General features: G+C 39.1%; 1 protein-coding gene across 1 annotated transcript in view; it reads left to right on the top strand.

Annotated features, from left to right (window-relative positions):
- CADPS2 (calcium dependent secretion activator 2) overlaps positions 1 to 13,082 on the top strand; it is a 506,020-nt gene that overhangs the window by 288,089 nt on the left and 204,849 nt on the right. The window contains exons 14-15 of the mRNA XM_068276393.1: positions 4,885 to 4,986; positions 10,151 to 10,214. Of these exons, the coding sequence (XP_068132494.1) occupies positions 4,885 to 4,986; positions 10,151 to 10,214 (166 nt within the window). The remainder of the gene's footprint in view (positions 1 to 4,884; positions 4,987 to 10,150; positions 10,215 to 13,082) is intronic.

Raw genomic sequence — 13,082 nt, forward strand, 5'->3', positions numbered from 1 at the left:
GAGAGCAATAAGTAATCGGCTTATTGCCTCTCACAAGATCATTATGGAACAGTCTCTACATGCTTGTTAACAGTGGCATACTAGAACTCATAAAAAACAAACTCTTTCACTTAAATAGCAGAGTAATGGCAAGCATTAGATGCACACTCTGTCAAAATGATAAACTATCACCAATTGTACTACTACAACTGCTAATAATAATAACACTGTTCTGTGTAAATTAAGGGATTCTGTATACTAATTCCACTGTACATGTTCTGTGCTGATCTTCTTCAATTTGTTTTATTTAAAGCCAATAAATTAAGGCTATATTCATAATCTTAAGAAACTAGAACTGATACTCTAGTTATTCTGAAGAACCATTAGACCAGTATTGCAGGAATAAATGCTGTTATTTTCAATAGAATGGGTAATTCATTACTACTCACAAATGCTTTAGCGGTTTGGAAATGAAGGAAATGCTATACATGTGAATAGCAAATGGTTAAAGTTGCTAAAAATTATTTTTCCCTCTGTTGCCATTGAAACAGTATAAATGTAAATGAAACATAGTCTGCTTCAGAAGTCTTATGATAAAAATGCAACTGGCAGTAGAACAATGAAGTCGTAGTTCATTTTTAGCATCATAATTCCATTAAATCAGTTACATAATTTTTACATACAATATGTTATTATTTAAAGGAACATCTGCACGCGCAGATCTAAAAATACTTTTCGATAGCTCTGTAATCGGAGTGAAATGAAGATGTATATACACCTTTGAGTAAAGTCACCCATCGGGGATGGGGTCAGCAGTGATCGGTACCTGATCCCCTTGGATGACATTGCTGGGCCAGGCTGTACAGAAGCAAAGTCAGCTGAGTAGCTGACAATGCGGTCTGTGGCAATACAGGAGGGACAACAGAGCGGCGTATGTGTGATGTCACGCGGCGGACAGGGGATCAACTTAAACAAAAGCATTGTCCATCGCTCAAGTGAGTTGATCCACCGGGCAGATCACTTGCAGGTAGGGGATTGAGGGTTTGTGAACACATGCCTGTTGATCAGCTGAGGCCATGGTTATCACCTGCCTCAGCCAACTTTAATCAAGCATGTGCAGGAGGCTTTAGACTTCTGCAACTAATAATCCTATCTTAAATTTTAGATGACCAATAGTAAATCTGTTGTAGAAGATTCAGGCTCTGTGGGTGGGGCTGCTGCTACTTGGATTGCATCAGCCTGCTGCATGATCCAACCCAATTTAAAAATAGTTATAGAGCTGATAGCATGCAGTCAGTGTAGTGGAAGAGCAGAGAGGTTAGATCTTCACCCAAAGACACTAAAAGAGTACCTAAAGTGTGCTCAACAATAAATGAGAAGTGTTCTAGGTTTAATATTAATTAAAAAGCGTCAGTCAAAACATCATGTAACTCACCTGCTTGCCTAAAAAATAGTTAAGTGTGTGAAACCCTCACCCCCTTTGGCAAAACTGCCATGGTGATTTTTCCCTAAAGGTGCGTACACACATGCGACTATAGTCGTTTGAAATGATCGTTTCCCGATCGTTCCAAACGACGATCGTTTAAAAAAAAAGCAACCAACGATCATTAAGTCTAACGACGGACGAGCTAGATCGTTAAAACCGAACGATCTAGCTTGGCGGATTTTTTCCAACGACGATCGTTTGCAAAAGTAGTACATCGTTGGAAACGGTCGTTCGTACTAGGCTTGACATGCGCATTTCGATATTTCTCCATGAAACTTCTCATTTTTTTGCGCAAGCGCAATAGTTGCTTTACGTGATGTAACGTTCGTTCTAACGATCAGATCGTTACACACATTTAAAAACTAACTTTACTCAGGTCGTTCTTTCATCAATTAAAAGTTCGTTCGTCGTTTACAACGAACGATCGTTGTCGCATGTGTGTACGTAGCATAGGTCTTGCCCCAGGTCTTTGGCCATCCGCAGCAAGATCCTGAAGCCATGCATGATCAGTGGCTGTAAATTTTTATGAATCGCTTGGTAGTTAAAAGAATGCCAATTTGTTCTAATTAAGGACATTTAATTAATGCTCCTAATTAGACACTAAATGAATGAGAAACTTTACTTATGGCTGTTAACATCTTTTGAAATTTGATGTAAAGTAAAATCAGACAAATCCTAAAAGCAACCTAATATCAAAATAAGTCCAGATGCTTCCTATTCCATCCACAAGCCCTCCAATGTGGTGCAGCGTCCTTCTGAACATATCAGTCAAGAGCTTTTTGTATATGTTCTCATGGCCCCAATCCCCTCTATGAGAGTGTACACAGAGGGAAGCATGGCTTCTAGTGGGGTCAATCCAGAGGCTTTCCTCCGCTTAGGTAAGTAATCATTTTTAATTTCCATACAGGATTGCTTTAAAATATGGGTTAAAGCACATCTGAAGGAGCCAGTTAAATCGACTCCTGACTGGCTCACAGAGCTCTGTTGTCATAGCAACAGCAGAACAATTGAACTTCAGCGATGGGAAAGCGGCTGTAGTGGGGGAGTCCATGCAGTGTGACGTCGGTAGGCCCTGTTTTTTGTACCAGCAGTCTCTGGGCATTAAGGGGACAGAGACTGCTCGTACTGAAGTGGTTAAAGACACCAGAGAATTTTGCCAAATTAAACATCGTGTGAAAAGGAGATGGTGTCAGAGCAGAAATATTTGGTGCAAAGAGTTTGGCACATCATTAGATGACAGAGATCACTAGGTTTGTTAAGGCTGCTGTGATGCCACTGGTGTTCCCATCGGTTCATGTATGCGTGCCGGGTCCCACCAAACTCCCATTATGTACACTTACTGCATCGCCCATTGTCTTGCATTGCTGCATACTGCGTGCGATAGGCACGGATCATGCGGCAATGCTCCGCAGACATTGCATCGGGTATGTGGCAGTTTGTATACTTCCGGCTCAATGTGTCACACCACGTTAAGTGTGCATGTCTCCATTGACTTACATTGCCCTTTGCGGCGGGGATGCGGCAGCGAATCCTAATGCTTGGTGACGTAGGCCACTAGTATAGAAGGGGCCTGAGAGTTATCCTTGGGTTACTCTGGACGTTAAGGTTATTGATTTTAACACACACACACACACACACACACACACACACACACACACACACACACACACACACACACACACACACACACACACACACACACAAATCCTCTTTCCCACCAGTTAGTTCCACTATGTGCTTCTTTCATCTGGAGGTGTGGTGCTCTATTCCAGGTGAATTATGACACTCCCTTCTTTAGAGCAGGGATTGTAAAAGGGCATGTGACCAGTGCCATCTTTCATCCTCACATAGTGGAAATTGCAACAGGTTGAATGGGTTGTGGTCCAAACTGCTAGGCTACCTGGGAATGCAAAAGTAAGCCTGGAAGACAAGTATGCACAATATACATGCAACTACTTGACAAACATATTTTAAAACTTGCTATATGCACTGGTATGCTGATGGCATCCAGCTGTTTTTATTCATTAAGCCCCCAGCACTATGTGGCTGCTTAGCTACGCTTTATGAGTGGATGAGTAACATGTGGCTGAAATCCAATGCTGAAAAAACTGAATTTCTTGTTATTGGAGGTCAACAGCCAATGATCAGTCTACATAGCCAAGTACACAGCTTGGGGACATTCTTTTTGATGAAGAATTATGGGAAATGCTTAGGCAAATATATGCAGCTTGAATGGGACCCAATCAAAAGTTATAGAGGTGGAATTCAATTAATGCCATTTTCAAACTGCATACATATGCAAACAATTGTATAATTCTGCATCAATTTTGAATTATTATTTTTTATTTTTTTGGGGGGCATTTATATTCTTGCACAGGCCATGGTTATCTGAAGGATTACTTGCAGCAGCACCCCAGCTCCAACATCCTGAGATCAGGAGTACCTAACAATCTATGCATGTTTAGAGTCTACAGGTGGGTACACACATCAGATAAAAGTCTTTGGAAAATGAAAGATCACAGACCAATTTTACCCCCTTTCATGTAGTATGAGAGCCATACCTACACAGTCTATTCTATGGAGCGGAACTCCCCATCAGATAAAAATCTTTGCAAGATGCTGCACACAAAGATGCTGTACACATGCAACAGATCAGTATCTGCAAAAGATCAGTTCCTGCAAAAGATCCATTCCTGCAAAATGCATTCATAGTCTATGATATCTGCAGATCTCATACACACCTTGTTTACCGAACATTCATCTGCAGATCAGACAATTATCTGCCGATCTGAAGATCCATCCAGGTGGATCTGATCTGCAGATAATTGTCCGTTAAGGTGTGTACGAGATCTGCAGATCTCATAGACTATGAATGCATTTTGCAGGAATGGATCTTTTGCAGGAACTGATCTTTTGCAGATACTGATCTGTTGCATGTGTACAGCAGTCTTTGTGTGCAGCATCTTGCAAAGATTTTTTTCTGATGAGGCGTTCAGCTCCATAGAATAGACTGTGTAGGTATGGCTTTCATACTACATGAAAGGGGGTAAAATTGGTCTGCGATCTTTCATTTTCCAAAGACGTTTATCTGACGTGTGTACCCACCTTACATCAAAGCCTTTGAAAACCAAACCTTCTGTCAGACTTATTCTACTCTATGAAACACTCAACCACAATCAATCAGGACATACCTAGGGCTATTTAAATGTAATTTTAAAGTGACCTGTTCAGTTTGGCATTCATGGACATTTGACTCTTTAATATCTGTGATAAAATCCTTCCTGCCACAAAGTATTGATCTTGAACATGTCATATGCTTTAAGACATATAAGAGAAAAGCATGTTACAGGTATTTTAGTATGGTATGATGTATGGTATGTTGAACAAATGTTTGAGTAACCTTTTCTGTCATTTCATAGGCCTGATGGAATTGGAACTGTTACAGTAGAGGAGAGAGATCGATTTGAGGAGACCAAAGAGCGACTATCATTGCTTTTAGAAAATCAGATTAGTCACTTTAGGTAATTTTTAATTTTTTTCAACTAGTTATTACATAATCTGAATAACTGGACTTGGCTACTTCTGTCCAAACTGTAAAGGAAGTACAAAAAAATCTGCATGTCCCATCTTACTTTTCTTCTTTGCCATCTGTAAACACATTCTGAGAGCCCTTACTCTCTGATATAGCAATGCTGACAACTCTTGATGTTGGTATTACCATGGTCATTAGCAAGGATGCTTGAACCTTCAGCCCTGTTGATCTTTAGTCTCTCCTAGCATTTCCTAACACTAACTTTAGTTATTTACTGGCTTTTAACTCCATTTAATGGCCAAGCATAAACCACTCGTGACTGTACACACCCTTCTAATCACAGTTATTGGTTTTCCTTTCAAAGTTGGATGGAGGTCCAAATGCAGAGCTTTGGTCCCTGTGCATAGTGCTTCTCCAGTCCATGCTGGTAGTTACCAGCAAAAGTCATGTCATTTCCTGTCTAAACAACCATGTACTGCAAATCCCAACCATTTACCATTAGAAATCTATAGAAGATGACATCACTGTTTTTAACTGCCGCTGTGAATTGAAAAGGGGTACTAAGCCACAGTGGCCTGATGCATGCATTTGGACTATAGGGAGGAAATATTTATATTTATATGCATTAGTACAGATGTACTGCAAGCACAATACTAACCTTCACTGTATACTTTTACACTTACCCTAACCTTGATCTTTAAAGCGGGATTGTCCGGCATACAATCAAATTTCATTTACCCGCTGCTCTGTGTTTTATTATGCAGTCTACAACCTGACCCTGCATTGCAAGCATTTCAATATAATCATAACTGTTTTTCTATAATATCTCAGTCAGCCAGGCTTTATTTGGTACATTGCTGAGGAGAATGAAGCTTGTTCTCTCCCCTCCCACACACCTGCTTCTCACTGATTGGCTGAGGGCAGTTTAGTGTGAAAGGAGGCTGAGAAGGGAAATTCACCTTACCCCTTTGCAGAAGCTGCTGAAATACTATCTGTGCTATGCTCACGTGTGTTTACAAGATACTAGATATTAGATACTAGATATGACAGTGCTGTTTCTAGGAGAAAAAGAGTAAGGGAGAAATTGATATCAGGATTGGCTTCAGTCAGAGGCCGTAAAGATGGAAATTGCCTGGAACTGTTTTCTCTTTATTTACTATATAAAATTCACTGAAATCAAAATGTACAATACATATGTAAGTAGAAGTAGTAAGTATTTATCTACTTATATATGTGTTTTTTCCCTGGGATAGTATGGCTGTCCCTGCTGCTTTAAGGTATAACCCTAGCTTCATAATTGCCCAACCGTAACCTAATCCATGTAGTACCTAACACTAACCTTTTTATTAAAGTAACCTAAGTATTCCACTAATCCTTCCCTAATCTTAAATTAAAATAATTATCCCCTCTAAAGTATTGATACTTATCTTTAGCACTAGGAAGTGGAGGCAGAGACTTTCCACCCAGATGAATGGCCTCAAGCCAGTAACTTATGTTCTTTAGATATGAGACTTTGGGCCATGTGCAATTAGCTTTTTCACCTGAGTTATCTCCTAGGAGAAAACTTTCATCTTCTCTTTAAACTAACTTTTCAGCATTTTACAATTGAAAAAGTACCCCAAAAATGGTGAAGAAGTACTATTAAATATAGTTTGAGTATTTTATTCCTTGCTGGTGGCTTAAAAGGCATTTTATGACAAGTTATGAAAATATCACCTAGGAGAAAACTCAGGAGAAAAAGTGAATTGCATATGGGGCCTTTTGTTATTAATATGAGCTACTAACTTGCGGTGTTGGTGGATCCTCCTCATGAGAGTGAAAGCCGACCTCCCAGTTTTCATTCAGATTGTGGGTTGAGTTTGCTGTGTGAATTCTCACTGCTATACAACAACCTTACCAGATGTCATACTGCACACTTTATTTCCCTTTAAACACTTTGGTTATCTTAGAAGTGGTGCTCCTTTTTGTTTTTAGTTTTTACAGGTGTGAAGTGCAGGGCTTAGTTTTTCAGGTTTACATTGTATCATTTAATAAATGACAACAATAATCTTACTGTGACAAAAAGGATATGTCCACAATGTAATGATTTTACTTACAGCATCTAATACTCAATAAGGAAAGAGATTTTGCTGGCACTAAATACACAGGCTGCAGTGTTCTCCCCAGAATTTTTTTCCAGCCGGGTGGCATGAAAAAGTAGCCGGGTGGGGCGCAGCTGAGGGAATGCAAAGTCGGTGCAACTCTGCTTGCAGCATAGGAGGAGGATAATGAGGCGAGCCGATGACAGCCAGATGCTCAACAAAAGCCTTGCGGAGCACCCTTCTAAAAGAGCCTGGGTAGAACACTGGGCTGACAGATGCAAAAGTATTGTGGTGCAAACGGGATTGTGCTCAATGGTCGCCAACAACAAAAGAATTAACAGTTCATCCTGATGGCTGTTTTGTAGTTCCCCCGCTTGGTCAGATGCTGCAATTCTTGTTTTGTGGCTTCTGACAAAGCCAGATGACCTACAAACCAGCTTCTGGTGTTCCTGTCTGTCATGTTGCTATGGTTGAATAAAACTGTGTTTTAAGGCTTTCTTTGGATTGGTGCCCAGGCTCTATTAATTATTTTGTTGTTGGAGCATCTAATATCCTCCTGGCTATTTGCTCCTATTTTAGCGGGATTTTTTATAGGGTGCTACTCACCACAAATATTGCAATATTGCATTTAAATTAAATTTCCTATTCTTATTTTATTTTCTGATTAGTAGTCATTTTTAAAAGGCTCTATAAATGGCTGTAAACGGAAAAAAAGTGTTTGAAAAAAAAATCCTTGTTATTTACATCTAATATGGTTATAATAATGAGTACGTGTATACTCAGTGGGATTTTATGGGTAATCCAGGATCTATAACAATTATCTCTAAGCTGGATGGCTTGGTAATTAATGTCTGTGTGGAGAGTGTGAAGTTGTTAGAAGATTATGTTCATTCTTCAAGAATTATATCTCTGATAATTAAAATGAAAAATATTAAGGTTTACTTAAACATGAATGACTAATTAGAGATAAGCATTCTAGGTCATTGTTGCTTATGAAAACCTACATTGACTACATTAGCATTAATGAAGATAAGCTGTTAATGAAAAGGATATTATGATTAGAATAAAGTAATATTTCTGTGTGTTTCATTCTTATGGTATGGTGTACCTATAATGGTAAACTAATCATGAAGGAAAGCTGATACCTGATGTAAGTCTTTCCTTTTTAACCCATTCGCGTTCCGTCGTTTTCACTTGAGAAATGTTCACCTCTCATTCATTAGCCTATAACTTTATTACTACTTATCACAATGAACTGATCTATATCTTGTTTTTTCCGCCACAGATTAGGCTTTCTTTGGGGGGTACATTTTGCTAAGAGCCACTTTACTGTAAATGCATTTTAATAGGAAGAATAAGAAAAAAAACGGAAAAAATCATTATTTCTCAGTTTTCAGCCATTATAGTTTTAAAATAATACATGCCTCCATAATTAAAACTCACGTATTGTATTTGCCCATATGTCCCGGTTATTACACAGTTAAAATTATGTCCCTATCACAATGTATGGCGACAATATTTTATTTGGAAATAAAGGTGCATTTTTTCCGTTTTGCATCTATCACTATTTACAAGTTTAAAATTAAAAAAATATAGAAATATTTCATCTTTACATTGATATTTAAAAAGTTTAGACCCTTAGGTAAATATTTACATGTTTTTTTTTTATTGTAATATTTTTTTTTTATATTAAACATTTTATTTGGGTATTTTTGGGAGGGTGGGATGTAAACTATAGTTTTATAATGTAATTGTGTGTTGTTTTTAAAAAATTTTTACTTTTAGTTGTAGTTTTGCTTTTTGGCCACATGAGTTTGTTTACATGACGTCACTCTAAGCGTAATACACGCTTAGAGTGACGCAGGGGGGAGGCAACGGCCAGAAAAAGCACAGCTTCCGAGAGAAGCTGTCGCTTTTTCAGCGGGGGAGAGGAATCAGTGATCGGGCACCATAGCCAGATACATTGATTCCGTGGCTACCGAATCCGCGGCCGGGAGTGCGCGTGCACGCGCGCAATCGGCCGCGGGAGCGCGCATGGTTCCTGGACGTAGTTTCTACGTCCAGGAACCAAAATAGGTTAAAGAGGCACTGTATTGACATAGTAGAATGCAGTAAATGATTTTTAATACTCACTTTTATGGTAATTTTCCTGTCAGAGACCTTTCCTATATCTGTATATTGGTATGTATCCCCGCCCTTCCAGGGGTGCTTAGCCTGGGCTGTGTAGCTATGCATTCTGGAATGACCAGGCATTATTTTAAATGGCTTTGAAATTCTCAGAAACAAACATTTGCAGAGCAGCAGCTGTCAAGACTAAAGGAGTGAGGAAAGATTTTTCAGTGGGCAAACACTGACCTTTTTATAAATAAATGTCTGCAAAAAAACAAAAAAGCAATTGTATTAATTACATTATTTTCACTACGATTCCTCTTACTATGGTGCTGTGATATCCAAACTTTAGTGTTTATGCAGGAACCTTCCAGGCAGCTACCAATGTCCATTTTATCAAAGTGGATTGGTGCACAGAAGTTCACAAATCATAGTATTCTTAACAATAAATATATAGACAGTGACTATCACTTTCACTTCATTCTAGTATTTATGTAAGTCTGTATATTCTAAATGTTTATTTCATTCATTTTAAATGATGCACTCTGAGGTTTTTGTTTTTTGTTTTTTACTTTTCTGGCACTGAAGGAAGGCTTCCATTTTACAAAAAGAAAATATACTGGTCATGTGTCGAGGAGATTTAATTGAGTTCCAAAGATGTAGATGACGTTATTTGAATTTTTCTGATAGAACATGTCAGAGCTGGGTTTCTGAGATTTGAGACATTTACATAGAAAAAAATGTGTACCTGCAATCCATCTGTAGCATCAAATCTGCTGTTATCAAGGGATTGCTTGAGAACCACAAAGGCGACTTGCACGGATTGCCAAATGTCTGCTTTAAAGATTGTTGCCCATTTACTTGATCGAAGTTGAATTTTCCTCTAATAACTTAATGTTTTATAAAAGTATATATATAGTATATATATTTACAGTACTTGCGTTCATTATTTTTTCTCCACAGGTATTGTTTTCCATTTGGAAGACCAGAAGGAGCTCTGAAGGCCACACTGTCTTTACTGGAAAGGGTATATTTTCGATTTTTTTTTTATTCCTTAATGGTGGATAAGTGCTGTTATTAACTCTAAAATATGTTAATTTAAAGAATGTACAGTATATAAAGATGGGCACTTAGCACTTTCTATATCAGCTGTAATAGTTCACTTATAGCTAAAGGTGTATTTCAAAAAGTCGATAAATTGGACACTTTTATTACAGTGGCCGTATAGGCAGTCCTTATGCTGATGGTTGGCTTAGAAAATGTTTATAGTTAATAAGATACAGTGGTTTGCAAAAGTATTCGGCCTCCTTGAAGTTTTCCACATTTTGTCATATTACTGCCACAAACATGAATCAATTGTATTGGAATTCCACATGAAAGACCAATATAAAGTGGTGTACACATGAGAAGTGGAATGAAAATCATACACGATTCCAAACATTTTTTACAAATAAATAACTGCAAAGTGTGGTGTGCGTAATTATTCAGCCCCCTTTGGTCTGAGTGCAGTCAGTTGCCCATAGACATTGCCTGATGAGTGCTAATGACAAAATAGAGTGAACCTGTGTGTAATCTAATGTCAGTACAAATACAGCTGCTCTGTGACGGCCTCAGAGGTTGTCTAAGAGAATATTGGGATCAACAACATCATGAAGTCCAAAGAACACACCAAACAGGTCAGGGATGAAGTTATTGAGAAATTTAAAGCAGGCTTGGGCTACAAAAGGATTTCCTAAGCCTTGAACATTCCACCGAGCACTGTTCAAGCGATCATTCAGAAATGGTAGGAGTATGGCACAACTGCAAACCTACCAAGACAAGGCTGTCCACCTAATCTCACAGGCTGAACAAGGAGAGCGCTGCTCAGAAATGCTGTCAAGAGGCCCATGGTGACTCTGGACGAGCTGCAGAGATCTACAGCTCAGGTGTGGGAAACTGTCCATAGGATAACTATTAGTTGTGCACTGTACAAAGTTGGCCTTTATGGAAGAGTGGCAAGAAGAAAGCCATTGTTAACAGAAGAGCATAAGAAGTTCCGTTTGCAGTTTGCCACAGGCCATGTGGGGGACACAGCAAACATGTGGATGAAGGTGCTCTGGTCAGATGAGACCAAAATTGAACATTTGGCCAAAATGCAAAACGCTATGTGTGGCGGAAAACTAACACTGCACATCACTCTGAATACACCATCCCCACTGTCAAATATGGTGGTGGCAGCATCATGCTCTGTTAGGGTGCTTCTCTTCAGCAGGTACAGGGAAGCTGGTCAGAGTTGATGGGAAGATGGATGGAGCCAAATACAGGGTAATCTTGGAAGAAAACCTCTTGGAGTCTGCAAAAGACTTGAGACTGGGGAGAAAGTTTACCTTCCAGCAGGACCCTAAACATAAAGCCAGGGCAATAGTGGAATGGTTTAAAACAAAACATATCCATGTGTTAGAATGGCCCAGTGAAAGTCCAGATCTAAATCCAATTGAGAATCTGTGGCAAGATCTGAAAACTGCTGTTCACGAACGCTGTTCATGTTACCATTCTGTATTGCTTTACCTTGATAAAGGGGACCCCGCGGGGCCCCGAAATGAGTCGTTGGTTTATGGGAGTGGACATGTGTCACGATTGGTTAAATAAACCTTGATCTTGGATCGATTGAGTGTGCGGACCTTCACGATTTTTTCCTTGCAGTTCACAATGGTCCAGCACCTCCATGGTGGTGTGCGATCCTCATTTTGATTTTTCTTACCCTAAAAGACTGGTAGCTGTAACTTACGCACACCCCACTTTGCAGTTTGTTTTTTTAATGTTTGGAATCCTGTATGATTTTTGTACCACTTCTCACGTGTACACCACTTTGTATTGGTCTTTCACATGGAATTCCAATAAAATTGATTCATGTTTGTGGCAGTAATATGACAAAATGTGGAAAACTTCAAGAGGGCCGAATACTTTTGCAAACCACTGTAAAGGGTGTTTAAAGGGAACCAGAGATGAACGTTTCACACAAAATAAACATATCAGTCGATAGCCTGTAAAGAATAAAAGCTCTACCTGATAATTTTGCCGCTCTGGTGTGCCTTTTTTAGTGTTTTTTATCCATTATTGCTCCAGGAAAAATCAAATATGGCCGCCGGCTCATATCCCTTCTCCTTCCGGGTTATGAGTTGTTCTGGATGTGCTGTCTAGGCTATATGAGACTATGCTGCTATCTAGGCTAAATGCAACCTTTTATCTATGTGCTTTCATTTTGGTATGATGTACAGCTGCCTGTAGGAAGTGTCTCTCATAGGAATGAAACTTCAGTCATCATCAGTATTTAGTGCACACAGAGCACACAGGGATCATATTGCAGCCACAGAGCTTCTCTCTCAGCAGGAGCAGCCCCTCCCATGTCATCACAGCTCTCAGTATGCAAAGCAGGAAATCTAAGCTAGGAGGGGGAAGGCTTGGGCTTGAAAAGACTCCACAGAAGAGTGACTCAGCTATAATGATTCCAGGTCAAACCTTGACTGAATAGTGGATTCTTATCACAGTTGCTAATAGACTAATTAAGCAGATAACAATTAAACTAAAAGCAGGGTAGGTGTTTACTGTCATGTTCCCACTGATAAATGTAATAAAATACATGAGGGTGCTTCGTCTCTGGTTCTCTTTAAGGGTCTTTGGGTCTGTGTGAGATAGGTTAGGGTTATGGAAAAGTAACAGGTGAGTGTAAATATTACATCAGCAAATGGGTTAAGGATAAGCATATTTTAAAGACTTAAAGAGGAGCGGTCTGCCATACTATCTCAGAAAAAAATTCATATATAAGTAGATAAATACTTGCTCTGCTTACATACAGTGATGTGAAAAACTATTTGCCCCCTTCCTGATTTCTTATTCTTTTGCATGTTTGTCACAC

The sequence above is a fragment of the Hyperolius riggenbachi genome, chromosome 3 (genome assembly GCF_040937935.1).
Source record: "Hyperolius riggenbachi isolate aHypRig1 chromosome 3, aHypRig1.pri, whole genome shotgun sequence".
NCBI classification, from domain to species: domain Eukaryota; kingdom Metazoa; phylum Chordata; class Amphibia; order Anura; family Hyperoliidae; genus Hyperolius; species Hyperolius riggenbachi.